The sequence below is a fragment of the Triturus cristatus genome, chromosome 12 (assembly GCF_964204655.1).
Source record: "Triturus cristatus chromosome 12, aTriCri1.1, whole genome shotgun sequence".
NCBI lineage: Eukaryota > Metazoa > Chordata > Amphibia > Caudata > Salamandridae > Triturus > Triturus cristatus.
The window spans coordinates 752411921-752436270 of NC_140595.1; the positions used below are offsets into that span (position 1 = coordinate 752411921).

At 47.9% G+C, this 24350-nt stretch overlaps 1 protein-coding gene across 1 annotated transcript in view; it reads left to right on the forward strand.

Moving 5' to 3' along the window:
- The first annotated feature begins 2403 nt into the window (after nucleotides 1-2403).
- The window catches only part of LOC146782699 (vomeronasal type-2 receptor 1-like), a 152451-nt gene continuing 130504 nt past the window's right edge, over nucleotides 2404-24350 (forward strand). Inside the window, exons 1-2 of the mRNA XM_085637190.1 lie at nucleotides 2404-2508; nucleotides 22234-22529. Coding sequence (XP_085493316.1) covers nucleotides 2404-2508; nucleotides 22234-22529 — 401 coding nt within the window. The remainder of the gene's footprint in view (nucleotides 2509-22233; nucleotides 22530-24350) is intronic.

Below are 24350 nucleotides of genomic sequence, written 5' to 3' on the forward strand. Positions count from 1 at the left end.
TGAACTAGATGGACTATGGCTGTTAGACATCATGCCCGGATTAGAAGATGCTGCTGTGGAAATAAATTGCAACCAAGGTGATGGTGACTGGCAATGGCTCAGACCACAATCCAGACCATTGCATTTTCCTCACTTTGCTGCTCTTGATAGAAAACAGTCCTACGCAAATCAGTCCTGGTTCTGTCACAATGGGAGTCGGGCCACACACCCTTCGCTCAAGCCACACCCCCTCCAGACTGAAACACAAGCAAATCCAGCTCAGGATCAGCCTTCTTAGGTCACCTAGGTGAGGCAAGCACGCAACGCCCATTGCGCTCAAAGGGCTTCTGCCCCCCCCCATCGTGTGTAGCACCGCGGGCCGAGACAGCTTCCCGGGCACACACACAGCTGCACCCTAGTACTTCACAGGTCTTTAAAAGACCATTTGCTTATTAATGAGGCTTTGTTGTTTTTTCACCCCTTCTTAGAGCCCCTGCATCTCCACTCTGCCTATTGCTGGAATTTTTTCTTAGCCCCTCCCCCCCCCCCCCCCCGAAATTTGGCTCTAGTTGCGCCTCTGCGGTGAGGTATGTTCTGAATCCTGTGGTGCAGTGAGCCAGGCACATATATGAGGGCATGCTTGTTACACTTAGAGCAACTACTTAACAATCAATGGAAACAATGGAAGGAATGTTTGAATGAATCTCATCCACTGTGATCCCAAGGGCTGCATTCCAGTTCATTGTTTTTTTACCCACCATGCCATTCTGAACAGAGAATAAGTGTCCAGAGGGAACAGGCATGCCCGAATTGGCAGGTCAGATGTGGAGTTTAAGGCAGGTGCTGCCACACTACATGCGTCCACTGCGTGCGGAAATGTGATTACTGTGGAACACTGCAATGCATTTAGCGCTCAAAAGAGCCACCTACCTCTTCCTTGGTAACCATTTACAACAAGTTTGTATCGGCCAAACATGCAGATTCATTTGACAATAGGCTGGTCATGTTACTTTCAGAAGCAAAGTATAAAACCGCCGCTTGCTTCTTTTTCGGTGCAATTTATGTTATGTTACTTAAATTCACAGTGAGAAATACACGACGGCGGGTCCGTGGGTGAGGGTTTTCACTTTTTGTGCCAGTACTGTGTTTTATATTCATAAAGGAACGTTCTTTAATGCACACAAAACTTAATGTTACACACAATATTACAATCATATGCAAACCAGCAGGTGAAAATCCCAATGGTAGCACACTACAGGGGATGCACACTGAAGAAACGTCACAGAGGTCACTAACTAAACTCAGATTACACTAAAGACCAGTAAAATTAATAGGCAGGGGAGGACCCAAATATCTGGCAGTGTTGAATAAATGTGCTACGAAAATGTGCAGATTATGCAACATATGAGAGGTTATGTGGCAAAGTGACATATCAACAATTAAGTGGAAAACACCGCATATGCAAAATACCTCGTAGGTCTCAGGCACCTTTAGCAGCTTGTTCACCAGCAGGTCCTAACCCATGAAACCATGATATCCAAATGTATGTCTACTGCAAATCATGAGAACGTACACAATCACCAGAAGTCAGGTCTACTGGCTTTTTCATGAGGTGATCACAATGCAATCATGTTATAAATGGGGGTCTCTAGTTGGCAGAGGTAGGTACCTTTGTCCAAATAGTGGTCCTTGATTCTAATCAGGGTAAGGGGAATACACCCCCAAAATAACCCCTGCTCACCCCCTTGGTAGCTCGGCACGAGCAGACAGGCATATCTTAGAGGCAGTGTGTAAAGCATTTGTGAACACATACAGTAACACAGTAAAAACACTACAAAAGGACACCACAACAGTTAAAAAAAAAAGAATCTTTATCTAAATAAAACAAGACCAAACAACTAAAATCCAAAGTACAGTTATTAAGCTATTCTCAAAAATAGGTTGTTCACTCAAATAAGGCTTGTAGCAACAAATAACTCCACTTAGAGTTATAACGACGTCGTGACCGATGAAAATCCCAAAGTATGGCACCGACCGCGAGGTGCGTGGCGTCTGGACCACACAGAACAGTACCTTGGAAGATGGTGAAAACAAAGACAGTTCACGGCGTCGGGAAGGTGCGGCTTTGTTGGTGCTGCCCAGTCGTTGACTCTTTACGACCCAAGGGGAGGTGTTCCTTACTGCAGAAAAGGGGAGGTGAGACGACTGTTCCTAACTATGTCGGGGAGATGACGTCACGATGGTGCCCAAACCACTGTTCCTTAAGATGGCACAATGTCAATGGATTCGGGGAGTCACCCACGTCGAGGATCAGCTTGGCGATGATGAAGTCGGCTTCGGCGTCGATGAGGCACAGCAGCAGACATCGACTCGGGCCCACGTCGCAAGTCGGAGCAGCTCTCACGGCTTCGGGCAGGTTACGGCATGGCTCGCTGGTGTCGATGTGGCACGGTGGCCAGCATCGGGTCTACTTCGCAAGTCGGAGAAGCATTCATGGCTTCGGTGCAGATTAAGGCGTCGCTCGCCAACGTTGGTGTTGCAATTCCCTTCTGTAGCAGCTAAAACAGCAGTACTAGATGCAGGCAGACAGAAGGGGTGAAGCCTTTGTGTTCCTGAGACTTCAGAACAGGAGGCAAGCTCAGTTTCAAGCCCTTCGAGATCTTTTCTTGAAGCACGTGAGAAAGCAAACAGTAAAGTCCTTTTTCTCCTTTCCTTAGCAGCACGCAGCCACTGCAGGGCAACTCCAGATAGCAAACAGCACAGGGGCAGTATTCCTCCTCAGCTACTCTGGCTCTTCTCCTTGGCAAAGGTTTTCTCTTGATTTCCCAGAAGTGATCTAAAGTTCTGGGGTCTGGGCCACCATATTTATACTACAAAATCCTTTGTTCTCTGAAGGCAGAGAGTGTCGGTACCCAGCCAAAACCAGTTTTGTCCTCACTGGTGCAGCTTCCTGGCACGAGGTGGAGGTAGCATTGTTGAAGGCAGACCAGGCCCATTCAGGTGCAAAGGAATCTCCTCCCACTACTCCAAATGCAAACCCGACCTATTCAGCCCAGCCCTGACTAATCAGACTTCTGGAGCCACAGCCCTCTCCAGCCCCCTGTCATCCAAAAGCAAGACATGCAATACACAAACCTAGCTGAAGAATACTGGATGGTTAGGCAAGAAAATACCCACTTTCTAAATGTGGTATTTTTAAACACAGAATGTAATAATCACCCTCACTAAAAGATGCATCTTAATATTCAGAGTTCAGGCATACTAAACTTTAAGTTCCTATCTTGTTCCTTGGGTCAGTTATGTTTATAATATGTTATAAACTAACTCCCCATTCTGGCCTATGGGAACAGAGCCTTGCAATTGTGAAAAACGAAATTGGCAGTATTTCACTGTCAGGACATGCCACACACATCTGGGTGTGCCCTACATTTCACATACAATGCACCCTGCTTACAGGGGGTACCTTGGGCCTACCTTAGGTGTGACTAACATGTAGGAAAGGGAAGGTTTAGGAACTGGCAAGTGTGTGCACTTACCAAGTCGACATGGCAGTCCCAGACTGCACACAGGCTCTGCAATGGCAGGCCTAAGTCACATTTTACAAGCTGCTTCTGTGGGTGGCACAATCAGTGCTGCCATTCTACCAGCAGCATTTGATTTACAGGCCCTGGGCACACATAGTGCACTGTACTAGGGTCTAACAAGTAAATCCAATCAGCCAATCATGGAATCACTAATCCATCCCCATCATTTTACACAAAAGAACGTATGCACTTTAGCACTGATCAGCAGTGGTAAAGTGCCCAGAGTCATAAAACCACCAACAACAGGTCAGAAAAAAAATACAGGAGGAAGGCAAAAAAGTTCTGGGATGACCCTGCAAAAAGGGCCAAGTCCAACAAAACATCAATAAAATATATTTATATCAATATGCACAAACCTTATAGGGCATTACCATGCAGCAAGAGCCTGTGGCCGAGCAGCAAGGTGGTATCTCATTCCAGCTCCAAACAGTCCTGTCCTTCCATGGCCTGGCTCTGTGATCACACTTTACTCCTGATGGGGGTGTGAGTTCACATTCTGTGTGAAGAAAGAGTCACTGCCTTGGCAACCTTGCTGTATACATGCCCTTCATTTCCCTTGACCTGGTCAGTGCAAGAGAAATCAGCTCTCATCAGTGAGGCCTGTGGCTGTGGGCCTCAGAGACCATTCAACCCTTGAGATTGTCCTTTGAGTGCTGTTGAGGACAGCTGGCAGTGCCTGCGCCACCATTCGATTCTCCCTGCAGCAATGTGGAGAACTGGTTCTGGGGAAAGGGCCTGTTGGAATGGGGGAATAGAGAATTACTGAGGCCCAGACCCTGCACCGAGGGCACTGAAGGTGAAATGTGTGTGCAATGACTTCACTTCTCCTCCTGCCTGTGGAAACTGCTGATGCTTAGTGGGGGGTAATTGTAGCCCCTGATGGATACGTAAAGATTTGAGGTCTGGCACCAGAGACTGCAATTGGGGAGACCTACTTGTATGGTGCAGTAAGTAAAATATTGAACAGAGAAGGGAGACTATTCATAACATGCACCAGCAGCCAAGTTACGCCATTACTGTGCATCTTGTTTGCTACATGGAGCTCGGCTGGTCCATATGGTCGTGTGATAAATTCTCCTTATGGTGCTCATTTGAATTTAAGTTGTGACTACCTCACAAACAAACTTTCCCATTCACAACTTCACTCCCCTGGCAGTATATTGTGCTGTTGCTGAGCCTCATACTTGCCTTTTTTACCACATGGTAAGAGGCTGTGCAAGAAATTGGGGTGTGTCATAAATGGAGTTGCAAAGAGTGTGGTGGAGTGGAGTAGTGTTGTAGAGTGCCATAGACTGGAGTAGAGTGTTGTAGAGTGGAGAGCAAAAAGAACAATTGATGGATGAAATGCTGAACAATATCGAACATTCACCACCAGTATAGAGATCTAGGCATAAATACATTGGTTTTTTTGCACACCATGCCAATCCAATTTAGGACCAGCCATATGCAAATCGGTGTTGACCATTCTCCTAATGGGAACAGTGCAGCCAAACTGCCAGGTCATGTCCACTTTAGACCGGAAACAAGCACTCAGTCCAATCATTTGTTCATTTTGCTTTTGTCACCCTAAGTGGGAAGGGTATGCTCAGAAATGGGTCTCATGCTCACTGCCCAAAAGGATTAAAGCTAGCCTGGGTTATGAGGGGTGAAACACCAAAACCAGTCCCATGATGCTTGTTTCCGGTCCAGAGAGGACCTGGTTTGGCAGTTTGGGCTTAACTGCACCCATGAGGAGCAAGGTCAAGACTGATTTGCCTATGACTGGGTACAAACTGGCATGGTGTAGTGAGCAAAAGAAACATGGATTAAACCCAGATCTTTGTGACTGGGGCGAAAGTTTGCATTGTTCAGCATTACATCCATTATTTGTTCGTTTTGCCTTTGTTGCCCTAAAAGGGAAGGGTATGACCAGACATGAGTCCTGTGCTCACTGGGCCACTGGATTCAAGCTAGCCAGGCTGATGAGGGGTGAAACCCCAAACTGGTCCCAGGATGCTTGCTTCTGGTCCAAGGAGGGCCTGGCCTGGCAGTTCGGTCTAGCCTGTTCCCATGTGGGTCAGGGTCAAGAAAGATTTGCACATTGCTGGGTCCAAACTGGGGTAGCATGGTGAGCAAAATCAGATGGCTTGAATCCAGATCTTTGTGACTGGAGGTGAATGTTTGCATTGTTCAGCATTCCGTCCATCATTTGTTCTTTTTGCTTTTGTTGCTCCAAGTGGGAAGGGTATGCGCAGATATGAGTCACGTGCTGATTGAGCCACTGGATTCAAACTAGCCTGGCTGATGAAGGGTGATACCCCAAAACAAGTCCCAGGATGCTTGTTTCTGGTCCAGGGTGTGAGCAAAAGAACGATGGATTAAATCCAGATCTTTGTGACAGGGGGTGAATGTTTGGGTGGCATAGCTTGCGGTGGAGTTGAGTGCAGTGGTGCAAAGTGGGGTGGTGTTGAGTTCGGCTCTAGAGTCTGCAGTTGTGCAAAGTAGAGTGTCATAGGATGCAGTGGCTTAGAGTGCAGTGGGGTAGAGTAGAGTGGCATAGAGTGCTGCAGAGTAGAACGTGCAAAGTAGAGTGGTGCAGAGAGCAGTGGTGCAGAGTACAGTGGTGCAGTGTAGACTAGAGTTCCAGGTCAGGTTATGACCTGGAATCCCGCCACCATAGAACACATCACCGCGACCATGAAGAAAAACCACTCAGGAGCCCTAACGGACCCCTACTCAGCACACATATTCCACAGGGCGGACCATCAACTCCTCCTTCAGGTCCGGCATCTTCCCAGATGACTGGAAGCAGGCGGATATTAAACCCCTCCTCAAGAAACCAATGGCCGACCCAATGGACCTGAAAAACTACCAGCCCATCTCTCTCCTCTCCTTTGCTGCCAAAGTCACTGAGAGACTCGTAAATGCCCAACTGACCTCCTTCATCGAAGAGAACTCCATCCTGGACACCTCCCAGTCTGGATTCTGCAGCAACCACAGCACCTAGACCGCCCTCCTCGCCGCCACTGATGACATCCACATGCAACTCGACCAGGGACACACAGCAGCCCTCATGCTTCTGGACCTCTCCACAGCCTTGGACACCGTTTCACATCGCACACTCGCAGCCAGACTTCAAGACGCGGGGATACAGGGAACCACCCTCGACTGGATACAATCCTTCATCTCCAGCCGGACCCAATGGATCAGACTCCCTCCCTTCCTCTCTGAACCCACCGATACCAATTGCAGAGTACCCCAAGGATCATCTCTCAGCCCCACGCTCTTCAACATCTACATGGCCCCCCTCGCCACCATCGTCAGACAGCATGGGCTCAGCATTGTATCCTACGCTGATGACACCCAGCTCATCCTCTCACTAATGAAGAAGCCTGAAGACACCAGACTCTGTTTCCAGGAAGGAATGAAGAACGTGGCAGCCTGGATGAAAGACAGCTTTCTGAAGTTCAACTCTGAGAAGACCGAGGTCCTTATCCTCGAACCTTGCGCCTCCGCCTGGGACAACACCTGGTGGCCCTCCACCCTCGGGAGCCCGCCCACCCCCACAGACCACGCACGAAACCTCAGCATCATCCTCGACTCCTCCCTCTCCATGAAGCACCAGATCAACGCCGATGCCTCCACCCGTTTCAACTGCCTACGCATCCTTTGCAAGATTTTCAAATGGATCCCCCCGACTGCAGGAGAACCGTCACCCACACACTCATAACCAGCAGACTAGACTACGGCAACGCCCTATATGTCTGAATCAACAGAACCCTTCTACACAAACTCCAAATCATCCAGAACGCCGCAGCCAGACTCGGGACACCATAGCCACAAACACATGACCCAACACCTACGAGACCTCCACTGGCTCCCCGTCGAGAAGAGGGTCACCTTCAAACTCCTCACCCATGCCTACATATACCTCAACAACATCAGACCCAAATACCTCAACAAGAGATTATCTTTCCACGCACCCAAGAGGAACCTCCGGTCCTCCAACCTCACCCTGGCAGAGGTCCCCCGCATCTGCAGAAACAGAACAGGTGGGAGAACCGTCTCCCACATCGCAGCCAAGACCTGGAACAAGCTCCCTGTGAACATCAGATGCTCCCCGACCCTGCACACGTTCAGGAAGGACCTCAAGATCTGGCTCTTCAACTGATCATGAGCTGCCCCCCAGCGCCTTGAGACCCTCACGGGTGAGTAGCGTGCTATATAAAACCCTGATTGATTGATTGACTAGAGTGGCATAGCATGAAGTCACGTAGCATGTAGTTGTTTAGAGTGCTGTGGCGTAGAGTAGAGTGATGCAGAGTAGAGTGACAGATATTAGAGTGGTGAATAGTAGAGTGGTTTAGAGAGCGATGGCATTGAGTACAGTGGTGCAGAATAGAATAGAGTGGTGTAGTGGGGAGTGGTGAAGAGTGAGTGCCGTAGACTGCATTGGCATAGAGTGCAGTGGTGTGGGGAAAAATAGTGCAGATGAGAGTTGCCTAGAGTGCAGTGGTATAGAATAGGTTGGTGCATAGTGGAGTGGTGCAGAGTAGAATAGAGTGGTGTAGAGTACCATAGTATAGTAGAGTGGTGCATATTGTGATTGTACTCATTTTATTTGATAAAAACAATAAACATAAAGAGCCTTTTTTACTGGACTTATTTTCCTCATATAGTTAAGTAAACATCATCTGAGAACTAATGTAATGTTTCTGTTTGCAAGGCCCTGGGGAAAGGCACAAGAAAGTACTGTCTTGAACTAAAGGTTGGATAAATTAGGTTGTGGCCTCCCTCATCACCAAAACATTATGTAACTGAACTTGATATGCAGGTTTGGGATGTCCTTTGGGTATAGGGGCACCTGACTGTGCCTAAAAGGGGCAAATGCAGAGGAAAGTCCACAGATAAGGGAACATTCAGGAATAGAGCAACTACATAGATGGTCTTTGTCATCCGTCCTTAAGGAATTAGTGACAGAGACAATGTTATAGCTTGTTGGCAATAGGGATGTGTTAGTATCACAGAGCAGTTACCCAAGCTGGTGTGTTAGTGGCAGAGATAGTTTGATAGTTTTTGAAATGAGAAGTGCTGAAGCTTGTGCGTGAGGTTGAGTGGGATCGGCCTGTTGTCATATGTTGAAAGTGAGAGGCTCCAGTATGAGGGTGGCTGTTGGGTTCAAGGATGATATGGGGCTTGGTATCTCAGGATTGTTGACAATATGGAAATATCAAATGTCATTAAATGACCTGAACTCAAGAAATGTGAATCAAAGGACTGGGGTTGTTTTAAATTGGGTGTCTAATTGGCAGATGTATGCACCCATGTCCAAGTAGGGACCACAATGCTAGTCAGGATAAGTCACAACAAAACCTAAATTATCCTGTGCTCACCCTCTAGTAGCTTGGCACAGAGGAGGCCAGCTTAATTTAAATGAGCAAAGTGTTTGTGCAGTAACCCATACAGTAACACAGTGAAAGCACCACAAAAAACTCCACATCAGGGTAGAAAAATACATTATGATTTTATAAATAATCCAAGGCCAAAATGCCAAAATTCCATCCAGTAGAATTCAAAACATGAACTTTTTAAGATTAAATGCACGTATAGCGCTTAGAAACAAAAGCGCTCAAAGAGTTAATTGGTTGCACTAGACTTGTTAAAAGTCAAAATTTCAGGCAATCGGCGATTGGAGTGCAAGCCATAAAGAGGAGACCCAAACAGAGCTCTCTGAGCAAAAGTACCATAATCCTGGCCACAATAGCAAGAAGCGTCATTGATCCACATACAGGCGAGGTGCTGCGCCAAAATTCTCCAAGTAATTGTGGTGATTTTTTGGATCTGTTAGCAAAGCATCAGTTCCGAAGTGTGCCGGTGCTGAATGCAATACACATGGTTTCTCCACGCTGTAGTGGCATGAGTCAATCTTCTCCATGCAGTGTCAGTGATGTGTGGGTTCAGGAACAGTGGTTCTGAGTGCAATGTAGCGATGCACCAAATCCAGTTCCCACAACAGTGGCATTGCGTCAATTCTACTCTTGCAGCACAGGATGCTTCGGTTCCAATGGAGCAAACCCCTAGGTCCACTTCCAAGGGTCAAGGACTGGGATGGTAGGACAGACACAAGCAGATGAGCCCAAGGTTTGGAACAGGAGGGTTCTAAGATTTTTGTGCCCCTGAGACTTAAGCAACAGAAGGAAATCCAGCAAGTCCTTGGAGTCACCCTGGGTTCAAGTGATGCAGGTCCACTACTTTTCACCCAGAGAGGAAAAGAGCAGGCAACAGGGCATCTCAGCTAGGAAAGAGTGCAGCTAATTTAGAGTTCACCTAAGCAGTAGTCCAGTTGAGTGGCTGTCCTTTCAGCAGCACAGCAGTTCTTTATCATGGCCGAGCAGTTACAGATTCAGAAGTGTACTGGGTCAGTGGTTTCAGAGGTCCAATACTTATACCCACTTGTCCCTTTGATGTGGGGAAACTTCAAAGAAAATCTTTGAAGTGTATAAGGTCCCTGCTCTTTCCTGCTCTGACTCCAGACTCACTACAGGGGTGTATGCAGCTCTTTTTTGTGGGAACAGGCACATCCCTATTCAGGTTCAAGTGTCAGCACCTCCCTACCATCTAGCTCAGGAAGACCTATCAGCCAGATGATGGGCCATCAGGATGTGAATGGCCAATCAGGCACACCTACACTATGCTTGTGTGTGGCTGTCTAGAGGGAATGCACAAAGCCCAGCTGTCACCCACCCCAGACATGAATTCAGAGACAGGCAAAGGCACAGAATAGTTAAACTAAAAAAATACCAACTTTCTAAAAGTGGCATTTTCAGACTTACAACTTAAAATTAGACTTCACCATCAGTTGTGATTTTAAATTGTGAGTCTAGAGACACCAAACTCAAAATGTACATCTTATCCCAATTGGAAATTAACATAAAATAGAACAAGGTAATCCCAATGTCAACCTATGGGACAGATAAGCCTTGCAGTACTGAAAAACAAATGTAATTGTTTTTCACTGCCAGGACATATAAAGCTTAAAAGTAAATGACCTACCTTTTAAACACACTGCATCCTATCCTGTGGTTTGTACAGGGACTACCTTAGGGATGACTTATATGTATGAAATGGGAAGGTGTTGGCTTGGCAAGAAGGTTCACTTGCCAAGTGTACATGGAAATTTGCAACTGCAAACACAGGTTCATCAGTGACAGGCTTGAGACATGGTTAAGGGGCTACTTATGTGGGTGGCGCAATCAGTGCTGCAGACCGACTAGTAGTATTTATTCTACAGGCCCTAGGCAGATGTAGTGCACATTACTAGGGACTTATAAGTGAATCAAATATGCCATTTGGGTATGAGCCAATGTTACCATGTTTTAGGGAGAGAACACATGCACTTTAGCACTGATTAGCAGCGGTAAAGTTCCCAGAGGCCTAAAGCCAGCAAAAAAAGTGATCAGGAAACGAAGAGGAGGATGGCAAAAGGTTTGGGGTGACCCTTCAGAGAGGGCCATGAGTGCATAACCAAGGATCAGGAGAAGACAACACCATGCACTAGTGCAAAGGGGCGCAAATACTGCTTCCACTTTTGGGCATCCCAGATTCAGAAATGTGAAGTATGGAGAACAGTGAGTAAAGCATGTGATAGTCACTACAGTACATGGTTATTCTACAGGGTGAACTGATGAGCATCATGATTATCATGAGCAGAACTGGTGGCTAGTCGGAATGCAAAATGGTGGACCTCACCACCTGGTTGGCTACTTAAGCACCCACCTGACCAGTGGCTGGAGTACGTGACTGACTAGGAGACAGTAGCAACATTGCACTTGCAGCAAAATGGATGGCCACTTGTAATCTATTCACTGGAGAGTGCCATTAATCAGAGTCAATATTATGGAAGTATTCTGGATGCAGCAAGGAATGAGGATCTGTATTGAATCTTGATCTAAGCTCAAACCAATTACAAATACTTCAGCTCTGTGAAATACTTATACCTTTATTTGTACCATCATAAGCGTGGACAATGATAGATAGCCACTGCCTAATAGGGGAATATAGCCCACAGTATAAATGGCATTTAAATCCCTTGGGGCCAATAACAGTATTTAACAGCCCCTCTTGGGGATGAGGTGTGCATACAGATTGGTGAACATGGCTCATAATTGAAAGGGGGTGTAGCCGCAGCAATGAAATAATATCCAGCCAAATACTTATTTTTAAAATAAAAGAAGTTTTTTATTTCTAACTCTAGTCATGCAAAGGGAAGTTATAGCTTTGTCAGAAAATACCACATTTCCCTCTTAAGGTCGGAGCTTTAGTGTTTTATTGAGAAGTTACCGTTTCAACGTGCTTGAGGTTATTACCCATTTACTGGTGGCTGCATCCAAGGAATGCCAGCTTGTAGGCCCTTTAACTCAAGAGTCCACTCTGACTCTTCGATTACAATCAAGAGTGACTTAGTGCTGCAGCGCTCTTAGCTGTGAGTTTCCCAGGGCCTGGGAGGCCCATCAAGAGTCTTAGTCACTCAGGCAGAGAGAAAGAGTGCAGCATCTTGGAGGGTGCCCCATCTGCAGGCACTCTCACCAGCTCTGGACTGGCTTAGATTCGTTGGATGCGCGCGAGTGTCGTGGCAGCACTCACCAGGTACAGCCTCTTCCTGAGCCTTTGTGGTTGTGCTCTGGCAGTGATCAGAAGTTTTTCCGTGCTCCTTCTGCAGGGTAAGTGTCTATACTCCCCAGTTGTCGTGCTCCTGCCTGGCCCACATGGCACAATAATTCCTGACAGCCCCTCGTGGCATATGCGGTTGCACTGGCTTCAGCCCTTTTCTGCAGGGCAGTCTGCAATGGTGCTGCACAGGCTTCCTCCCTTACTGGACAGCAATATTTATAAGGCTATCCTCACGGCAGCTCTCTTGGCATATGGGGGTTACAGACTCAATTCTGCACATGATCAATGTAAGTAGTATGTAGGTTTATTTGTATAAGTTAATAAAAACCTTTCCAATATTCACTTAAACGACATGACACATCAACAATCCATATTTACAAGATCAAAAGCATAACTTAAAAGCAGCTGGTTCCTGATCAATGTCAAAAGCTGGAATTTTCCTTTTGCGATCGAGCATACAATTTTCCATTCTAGCTAATTAAGTTTGCAAAACTTCAGCAGCGTGAGATTTCGTTCAGTGTGCAACACAATGTACTTGCCTCTAGACTATTAGACTGAGGTCCTGGGTGCGTTATTAGCTTAAGGTTACAGACGGAGTTCAGTTTGCATTTTGGACGCTCTTAAATGCCTAGTGCATTGTAGATGCAAAACAAATACCTTTAAGAATCTAAATTTTTCCACGTAAAGACAAAAATACAGCAAGATCCATAATTACAGGATCGAAGAGCATAACTTAAAACAACTGATTGCTCTGGTTGTTGTGTACCAGATCTCTGAATTGTTTCCCCCGCCACCTCCATGAATCGTACAAAGCAGCATGCCAGCTGTACGTCTCCACCTCCAAGGCATGCCATCACTGCTTGTCTGCAGGATCTTATCCTCTTGTTTATAAAGATGGCTTTCAGAAACAGTTGTCGCTCAGGATCCAGTTCTCCGCAAATACATAAAAGATGTAGAATGTTCTCTTCTGCTTTCCCACCTAGGCGCCACTTGGTCGCTGTCGATAGACGCTTCCAAGGAGGAAGATGCATCAGGATTGGTAAAATGCCAAATCGGGATCGTAAGTATCTTTCATTCAGTCAATCACTTAATCTCCCCGTGCCTAACAAAGAAATAAAAATGTGTCCTTATGTAATGCAACTAGTGCTATGTAAAGCGCTCTGAGACCCGATTCGGGTCAAGTTTGCGCTATAAAAAACTGTAAAAAAAAAAAAAAGCCCCACTGCTGGCTATTTTTTGAGACTGTAATCCAAGTTCCAGCCTGATTTGTGCAGGCGAGACATAATTGTGTAGACTGAAAATCATTCTTGCTGATCTTGAAAGTGTACGATCCAGAATGTCCACATCTCTTCCCCTCCGGCAGTTGCGCCCATTGGTCATATTTGGTATAAGCTTTGCTTGTAAGACCTGTAATAGTGGGGTAAAGCTGGGACTGGCAGTTTCGAGTTTGCTGGCTTGTAAAGCTACCGCTATTGAGATGCCTCTTCTGTTGGTGGCTTCTTTGTGTTTTAAATGTGCCCTTGTTGTTGATTATCACCGCCATATACTTGTATTCTTCCACTGCTTCTGGGGAGCGCCTGCCAAATGCCAGCGGTAACTTGTTGTTTTCTTATTCGGGTTTAATCGCATAACCTTCGATTTATCTAGGTCAATCATTAGACCATTGGTGGCTGAGTGACTGCTGGTTGTGACTAGCAGGTGTTGGAGACCAATGGGGGTGCGGCTGATCAACACAACTTCGTCTGCAAACAGCAGATTAAAGAGTGGCATCCCTCCCATCATAGGACCGTGTGATTTACAGATATTTAGTTCCAACTAAAGGTCTGCCATGACCCGATCGGTGCAACAGCCATCTCCTCACACCTCGCACCAGGAGTCCATTCAACAGGACCCTTCACTGGACCTTGCTCTGCCCAGAACTCTTCTCTCCCTTACAGGGCACAGTGGTCTTGTCAAGAAGGCAGGTGTTGGTGCTTCAGGCTCCAGAACATGTACTCTTAGTTTCCCTGGGTGATCTCCCCTCACCCAGCAGGGAGACTATCAGGCCTTGGTGGCCCCCAGTCCTAATCGCAGGCAGAGGTCTTGTGGAGATTCCCCTCCTCAAACATCTGGGTGCTTAGCAGATGACGGTTTTGGGGTTTCAATAATTGTCCATTTCAAGACACCAAATGTGTTTTAGGTCTGGAATTTGAAGTTTGATCTTTGGGTTCTGTTTGTTTTGAAGTACATACTTCTCCTCGCCTTCTTCCTCTTGATAATTCCCCTGTGACAGCAGGAGAGACTCTGAAGCTAATTGTTGCACAACACAGGCCATAGGGGTGACTAGAGTTCACACCTGGATATCATAAAGACTGATATGCATGAAAAGGTTAATCTCAGGCTCCAAACCCCACTCTTTATGATTCCCCTAGAAGCTCCATATCCTTCCTGAGATGTGTCCAGCCCCCTTCCTTCTCATCTCCCACTGAGTCAAAAAGCACCCTATGAAGTGTACAAGGGGATCTCCCTCCTCTAGTGTGTTCCATCCAGCAAACATGAATGCAGCACTATACAAGTTTTTCAGCAGGGATTGCTCTACCTCCTCATATCTTCATTAAGCAGGCTTGGGCCTCCCAAAATGGAACCCAGGGTCCTCCATTAAATGTACCATTACCAGAAAACTTGCACTCAGTGTATGTACCCAGTACTCACATACTATCCACCACTGTTACCTCCATGTGTTGTGCCATCACAGAAACACGTATTTTCAGCAACAAAAGTCATTCAGCGTGCATTTCCATGTACTGTAGCCTTTCTGTGTTGCCACTTGCAGGCACACACGCAGCCAGCACACACATTTACCATGTGCGCACAGCGCAACACTATACTCCTCATGTACTGTGCTCCTTATAGGGTACACATACACCCACTACATACATTCACCATGCACACGCTGCACAATACTGCCCCATCCTTGTAATGTACCCTTCCCAGGCACAGATAAAACCAGTGCAGAGTCTCCAATCCTGCACTGCATAGCACTTCACAGCTAACTGATGTAGCTAAAGGATGAGTTAAGCACACAGTAGAGGAACTTTAAAAAGTAAGTGAGCTTATAGATCTCACTCCAGTGACCCAGGTTGAAACGTACCTGTTCACTCGTACTGATCGCTACATGGTATGCTGCCACCACCGGCCTAGTGCTGCTTAACTCCTGGTAAAGGCGGTAGCCCTCCAAAACCATGATGGTAGCGCTTTGGGTGTCACTCTTGGTCAAGCAAGACCACAATCCATGAGAAAGGTCTATTTCATGGCAGACACACATGATCTGTGTTTGCCTATGACACAAAAATTAGCATTAGGGATCCATATATCAATATTGTTGGGCACCCAGGGTAGGGGTACATATCCGTTTTCATTTTTTTTACTTTACAGAGTTTTATATAGCCCGAACTTGACCCAAATCGAGTATCAGAGCGCTTTACATAGCACCAGTTGCATTACATGAGGTCACATTCATTTTTTTTGTTAGGCACAGGGAGATTAGGTGATTTGCCCCGAATCATAGGATGCTCAGTATCATTGCCGAGACTCAAACCCAGTACCCCAAATTCGAGGTTGACCGCCCTAGCCGTTAGGCCAACTCCTCTCCTCTCCTCTCTGTTACCATGCAGATGACTTTTCCATCCCAATAGTCTCTAGGGCCTCCCCTGAGGTCCTTGGGGGCTTTAAAAGTGTACTCCTGAGTTTTATTGGTACTTAAAAGACTAAGTCAAATGGTAAAATCTTTGAACCGGATAAACCTGGTTGGTGCATTAGCCTGAGTACCATCGCATTCAGCCTGAAATTGGGTATATGTCCCGGTCCACTGCAACTAGAGACTAGCATTGCAATAGGATTGGCTTTTTGGTGGTATTTCTACTTAAAACTTTACAAATTCATACCTCTGATTCCCCTCATTGGATTTCTCTCTATTTGGTGTCATTTTGTTAATTACACCCTTCTTTGGGCCATATTCACAAGGAGCTATTGCCAAATTAACTGCACTTTATCGCAGCCAAAGTCGTGATAAATTTACCTCCCCATTCACAAGCTGGTGATAACAGCCCACAGCACCAGTTTACCTGCGATAGCAGCCACAAAAATCATCGCCACAGAGGATCACCGCAACTATCGCTAATGAGATGCAGAGTAGGCGTTTCTGTGCCAAAATCCGCGACAACACCACATCCCAACATTCTCAATGACCAGCCCGATCGGCGATAAGAACACAAAACCGGCGATAGGGCGCGTTAGCACCAGGAAATCTGCACCTGCTCCGACCTGGTGTAAAGTCGGACGGCAGCCAGCACCGCAAAAGGGAGACCAGCCCAGGGCCACATCGGAAGGGCAACAGATGCCATGGAGCCACACATCATGCGGCCCGGACACCCAAGTGGGCCACAACACCCACTGACACCACCCCCCCAGACCACCCCTCCCTGGCACCCCCCCAACAAAGACATTCCACATCAGCTACACAAAAACATGTACAAAATATTCTGCATGATGTCGCACAATCACAACAGTTGAAATGCATCTCTCGTCACAGAAATGTGCATCACACATTCACTTTCAAAGCAACAAATAAAACTTTATTCAAATGTACACCGAAATTAAATGAAGACACATGGCGGCTCCCCGCGGGACAGTCCGTAGGTCACAGCCTGCAAGACAAAAAACATGATGAGAAGGTGTGTCCTGCGCACATCAAAGGACAGAGAGATAGCGAAGGAGAAAGAGAGAGGAAGAGAGGGAGAGAGAAGAAGAGAGGGAGAGAGAGAGAAGGAGAGAGGAAGAGGCAGAGAGGGAGAAGGAGAGAGAGAGAGAGTGAGAGAGAGAAGAAGAGAGAGAGAGAGAGAGAGAAGAAAAGAGGGTGAGGGAGAGAGAGAGAGAGAGAGAGAGAAGAAGAAGAGAAGGAGAGAGAGAAAGAAAGAGAAGAAGAGAGGGAGAGAGAGAGAGAAAGAGAGAGAAGAAGAGAGGGAGAGAGAGAGAGAGAGAGAGAGAAAGAGAGAGAGAGAGAGTGAGACAGAGAGATAGAGAGAGAGAGAGAGAGAAAGAGAGAGAGCCACCCCTGCGCGCTCAGGCCACACTGCTCACCTGCTGCCTCCGGTGTGCCTCCAACCACGTGACGGTATGTATAGCAGTACACCAGGACACACATGTCATTCAGAGCCATCATCTGAAACAGAGTCCAGATACATGACTGGCACAGTACACACACTTTCACAAGACAACATCGCCTACCCGTCCATGTACACCCAGGCAGAGGCATCACAAAGGCACCCGCCGCCCACGGAGCATGCCCGTCCATGCACACCCAGGCCTCACTGCTCACCTTCTGCCACCGGCATGTAGACTGGATGTCCCACCAAGTGCCGCTGCAAGCCACAAACCCAGGGCCCGCAGACATGGCAACCTCCACACCATGCAGACATGCTCCGCAGGCTAACAGGTCTCACGTTTAGTGCTGGGTCTTGAATACTCCATGGCAGAGGACATAACAGTGCACCCGGCAACATTGCAGGCTGCACACCCACTCAGATTTGATTTGTTCAGCATTACGTACATCAATTGTGTGTCTTTTGCATACCCGATCAGCCCAGTGGGTGCCACTCAGTCTATGACCCGGAAGTGAGGCCACATGGCGGTTGGCCCGCGCTGCACGCTGGCTCTGGCCTACACTGCAGTCCAGTAGGGCCCACAAAACCTGAGTTGCCCGGACTGCCAGGACCGGGCATCATCGCAGGGTGCCCACCCGCTCAGCAACTCAAGGTGCCACTGACTCAGTGCACCCAAAGTCATCATCCCGTGATGGGGTGCCTGTGCCTGCCGCAATGCCCCGGGTGCGACTAACCCTGTGCAACCCCAGTCAGCGCCACGTGGTGGTCGGCCCGTGCCATACGCAGGCCTGGGTTGCCACTAACCCTCTGCAACCCCAGTCAGTGCCATGTGGTGGTCGGCCCGCGCCGTTTGCAGGCCTGGGCTGCCACTAACCCTGTGCAACACCGGTCTGCGCCACGTGGTGGTCGGCCCATGCCGTACGCAGGCCTGGGTTGCCACTAACCCTGTGTGCAACAAAATTCTTGTGCCCTTTACAATTGGGAACTGTGGCGTCCATCATACAGTCACCACGGACGGAGGAGAATGTGACGTCGTCAGCCCCTTATGTTGGCGGAGTCACATGGCCTGTGACGCCTGTGCCAGATGGGTGTGGTGTGCGTGCAAACCTGCCCTCAGGGAGTGGCTGTGACATGCTGACTACTAGACCAGCGACCTGCACAACACCAGCGAGTTCGCCTGCGACGGGCAGCAAGGAGGGCCCCCCCTCTGAGCGTAAGCGGAGTGATCTGGCCTGCCATTCGCCGGACCAGCGCAGGGCTTGCCACAATGGCACGTGGGCTCTGGGCGTGGTTCAGTCCATGTATGTACCAGGAAGTGAGTGATGCGTGTGTCCCTGTTGTAGTGTCCACTGGACTCAGTACACAAAATGCAATGTAGCACCATCTGACTGGCATCCCACAGGATGAGCATCATTGACGCAAGGGAAATCACTGCCCCTACATTCATCCACACATGCATACATGACTGATGAAAGACATGACACTGCAGTGCGTCAATGGATGTTTATTGCACATCCAGTGCAGTTATGCAGCTGGAGTGGTTCAGGGCAATGCCCAGCACACTACACAGTATGGGTCCATGAAGGGCCAGCCAGAGTCCATCCAGGGATGATAAGCCCTGCTGAAGGGAAGGGTACAGTCCGCAGCCTGGTCGCCGTGTCATTGGTCATAAATACGGAAGTAGCAGTCCATGTCGCTGTCCGAGGTGAGTGCATCGGAGTGTATCGTGGGTCAGTGTAAGGTCATGAAGCCATGTGTGGGACCAAGCAGAAACAGGCGAGGTGGCGGTAATGAATGTTAGTGCCTGGTCCTTCTGACCACAGTCCCGTCCTCGTCCCCGGGTGTGTGCCCTGCCCCACCTGTGGTGTTGCAGAACCGGCTGCCGCACTCAGGGGCCTGAGTGGAACCAACTGCAGGCACTGTCTGCCACTGACACATCAGGGGCCAGAGTGGATCCGGCTGCCGCACTGGATGGCACTGACACACCAGGGGGTGGGGATGTGGATGGTGTGGGGGCAGCAGCATTCATCAGCACCACGCCTTGTGGCCGCAATGCCATGGTGGAGGTCTGTTGGGCATGTTAGACCCCAGCTACATTTCGATGATGTGCAGCGGTGGCTGCCATCCTTTCCGCCTCCATCAGCACCATGTCCTCCATGAGCCTCTGTATGTGTGCCAGCTCACGGCTGGCATCGCTGGAGCCACTCTGAGTGGACAGGTGTTCATCTCTCCGCGGCATGACTCCAGCAATGTCAGTCAGGGCTCGTTAGAGACCATGGAGCAGACATAGACACCCATGGATGGCGTCCGGTTTGGCAGCCATGATGCCGAAGCCCACCCACACCTGCTCAGCCGTTTCCATCTGGCACTCCAGCACATGGCGTTGGAAGGCCATGTGTTGTTCCTGGAGGTCTTGGCAGGGTGCCGGGCTGTGGGTGCCTTCTGCTGGGTGGTTTGGGTGGTGGGTGGGGTCTCATTTATGTAGCTGGGCTGCCCTGAGCCTGGAGGTGAGTGTTGATGAGGTCAATGATGTCTTGGATGGTTTGGGTGTCGATGCTGGCGTTGTCCTTCTCGCCATCCATGGAGAGTGGCTGGGACTGCTCTGCAGGAGGTGTTGACGGTGCCCCTGCGATGTGAAGGGGAGATGGTGTATTACAATGTGTCCACATGTGTGTAGACGCATGATACAGGTTGACATTCAGACAGCATGGCATTGTACATTGTGACGGTCTGTAGATCTAGGAGATGACTCATTGTGGGTGTGCACTGTGCTCTGCTTGATTGTGCATGTGTGCCATTGTGCCCATCTCCACCCATCCCCCCAGTACCTGGTGGTCACTCACCCTGTTGCGGTTGTGTTGTGGCCCGTTGAGCAGTGTCCGATCCCCCGACTCTGGCCACAGTATCCACACTGATGACTGTCTACACCAGCTCATACATGTCATCCAGCTCCAGTTGTGGCGCTGGGCCCCCACCTCCAGTCTGCATTGCTGCCTTCTGGTTGGCGGAGAGTTTCACCTTGGTCTTCCGCTTGATGTCATTCCATTGCCCCTTGACCTCGTCCATTGTCTGCTTGTGCTCTCCGACGTAATTCATCTTGTTGACGATGTCCCGCCATATTGCAGTTTTGGTGCCCAGTGACACGTTGGAGGTGACGAAGAGTTGTTGATGGTGTTCAATCACCTCCATGACTATGATCCTGTTCGCCTGCAGACTGAACTTCATCTTTCTCGTCTTCTTGTCCTTGCCCTTCCCTGTCCCTGTGGTCCCAGGCTGGTTGTCCGGGGGGCTTGTGTTGGTGCGCTCGTCCTCTGCGCCTGCTCCGGCTGCCTCCATGGTGCTTGGGTGTAGGTCAGTTTGTGTGTTGGTGTTTTTTCTGCTTTTGTGGAGATTTTTTTCCACCTGCCAGGCATGTGTTGCAGGCCTGGCGCTGATTATCGCTGATTTCCTCATCGCGCTTTGGTCCATCGCAGGTTTTTTGGTGTTGTGGTTTGTGTTTTTATATAGGAAGAAGTCGCTAACACAACTTCTCCCTTTTAGAAATGCCCGCGAAGCGATAAAAAGACTCTCGCTAACCGCGATTATCGCTGGATTTTAACACCTGCTAAAATCCTGACTTAGCCATTGTTTTCTATGGGAGGTGGATTCTACGGCTGAATCCTCACCTGCCTATTAGCGACCTTTTCCTTAGCGATGGGAATTCATCGCTGGAATTCCCGTGTTATTGATGGAGAATCGCTGCTATTGCTGGTTTATTATCGCCTTGGAGATAAGCGTTGATAACAACGCGTTATCTCCGCGATCTAAACCATCGATAGCCGGCGATAAATAATACAGCGCTAAGCGCGCTTTGCGATGATTATCGCAAGTCCTTGCTAATATGGCCCTCAGTTCTTTACGACATATTATCGGGAGAGCTACATATGTGGGATATAGACTATGTAGTGGATCACGCTGATAGGACATGGCTTTTTTTTAAGACAGATTTTAGTGACTAGTGAGACATTGCTTTTGGGTATGCAAACACAGGGTCAATGGTGAACAGCTTCTGAAAGACTGAAGTAAAGCATAGAAACATACTCCAACTCACTCATATGTATAACATTGTATACAGTGAGCACCATCACGTAGAGTCGGGGGTGGAGCGGGGGGGGGGGGCATGTTAAAGGGAAAACAAGTCTCTACAGCCTGTATCCTAGTCACAGGGCGTTTTCCCACGTGAACGGCTGATAATAGCAAGGAAAGAAATTAAGGTATTCTCTAATTATGCACTTAAAGTGAACAACTCTTCGTTCATCTCACCCCTCCCTCGCATACACAAAGGCCAGGCTAAGTATATAAACCCTGAGGCTTGGTGCATTACTCGCTGGTGGACCCACACCTGGTCCTAGGCCCATCTGACAGAGAGTGAAGGCACTCTGCTTGCAGGAGGGGAAGCCCAGGCTGGAGTTCTGTTTCCCCCTCACACTTTAATCAGCAAGCCTGATGTGTATATAAAATCTGTAAATTCTCTGTCCTCGCTTTCTGATGTGTAGTTGACAGGGCTGGTTAGAAACACTCAGTTCATGGTTAATCCTACCTTGCCATCTTGCATAGGGATGTACAGTGTTGGCAGAGCACTGCAGGGGACATTGAGTTTGCCCTTTCCGTACTAGTGTGATAGCTATAGTGGCCAGCCTTTAATCATCCATGGGCTAAGGACGTCTTGAAGTGAGTAGACCAATAGAAACCCACAGATCTGCTGCAGATATTTGCAGTAATATTTATCCAATTGCTCAACCACAGCATCAGCACCAGTAGAAATTCTTCAAAGAGGGAACTCTGGTGTCCACTCTTGATTTATCTCTGCTTAGTCCAACTCTCCGCTCTTATTATGGCAGCACCGGCTCAGGGCCGAGGTCACTGTGGACACCTGGACCAATGAGTCCATGACTACAGGAAGGCCCATGGAGCGGTCCCTCTCTAAGAAGATCTCGCTCTGTGTCTTGATACACTTTGTGCTGCCAGTGTGCTTTGCCCAGATAATGGAGCAGGCATGTCGACTTCCCATCAATGAGGTGACCGGTCTATCTAGAGATGGAGACCTTGTACTAGGTGGGATCTTCCCCCTTCACGATGACGTGGAACTCCAGCAAACCAACTTCACTGTGACACCTGCACCTATCACCTGCCAGAGGTACTGTAGCGCAATACTCTATCGTGTTCCCCTTTTTTACGCCATCTTTCAGGGTTTTCCACCTGCTGCACAAATGGCCTCCAAGCCCCTCACCACAGTTCTCCATTTGTCTCTTCTCCATATTTCTATCCCGCTCTCCCTTCACTCATCACCTTCGCCCATTTCACTCTCTACTCCTTATTCCCTCTCACCCTGCATCTCTTTCCTCTGTTAGTTATCATTTTTTTCTTCTTCCTTTTTCCCTCTGCTTCGTTTCCTTTGCTATCTTTTTCTTTTCATCTTTTCTCTCTCCCTAATTGTCCATCCTTGTGCTCCTATAAGGGAGAGGTGTGGCGCAGCGGCCAGAATGGCTGACTCCGGAATGCGGGGATCTCGGTTCAATCGCCGGTGACAGCTCAGCTCAGCATCATGTGACTCTGGGCGATAGCCACTCAATCTCCCAATCTGAAACATTAAGGGCTGATATTTGTGAGCTTTACAAATATGGAATATTATTATAAACTTCCTACATGTCTCCCTCCCAATCCACTAATCTACCTGCCCTCTCTATACTTCATTACTCCTTCCTCTTTCACATGTATACATTGTCTTTATTCGTCCTTCTCTCTTCATCTCTTTCCAAACGCTCTCTCTGACGTCCCTATGTCTGCTCAATTTCACATTCCCCTCCCTCTCTAAATTAGCTTTTTCTTATCTCCTTTTTTCCCTCAATCACATATGCTCCCTTTCACATTTTTATTCTTCTTGCTATATTCAACCCTCACTTTTTGTTTCCTCTCTTCTCCATTTCTCCTTTATGTCTTCCCACCAGTTCCAATATCCTCCGTTCCCCCTTTCTCTCACAGATTTATCTTCCCTTTTTTCTTTTTCTCTCTGCCAGTCTGATTTTTTCCTCCCTTTGTTTTTCTAGACTGAACCACGTCACTCCCTTTCTTTCTCCTCCATATATCTTCAGCCCTTTCTGTCTCCTTCTATCTGTTTTTCCATTATTTGTTGTCCCTATCCTTTTTCATTTTCCTTCCTATTTAATCTTTTGCTCCTATTACCAGCTCTTTCTTTACATCTTTTCCTTCTGCAAACTCTTCAGCCTTTTTCTCGCCGTCTCTGCCTCTTTCCTCCTTTATTCGATCTCCTTTATATTTCACCTTTCTTCTCCTCAGCTCCCATGCTCTTTTACTTACCCTTTGACCTCTTTTTTCTCATGTATCACCTTTCATGATTATCATTATCATTCTTTTCTTCGCCAACACTGCTTTCTTTCCTCCTCTTTTCCTTTGTTTGCCCTTTCTTCTCTTCTTTCACCTACCCGTCATTTTGCTGAGAAAGCTGTCTCATTTTGTAAAACAAATACAAAGACATACAGTTTTATAACAAATAAAAACTGCACCCACTTTCTCAGATAACTAATCCTGGTACTAGTCACACCACTTGGTTTCCAGCTTGATACTTGTTTTCTCTGTAAATTGTACCTAAAATGAATTCGCACCTGGCTCAGTCCACTAAACTGCTGCGTGTAGTAACATTCAAGGATTTTAAGCTGGTACACGTGGTTTAGTGGACAACATGAGGGCTGTGAATCCATCAGATGGGAGTTCTAATAAATGTGTGGAGAAGTGTGGCTCAATGATTAGAGCGGCAGACCCTGATGCAGAGGTCTAGCCTGGGACCAGGGTTCAATTACCTGCCTTGGTGGGTCTTGGGCTCAAAAGTTCCACGGACCTGATAATTCTTGCCTCGGTGCCTATTCCAATCATGGAGTCCCACTCTGCAACTCTGGGCAATAGCTTGCTTAATCTCCACAACGGCCCCCACCACGCTAAG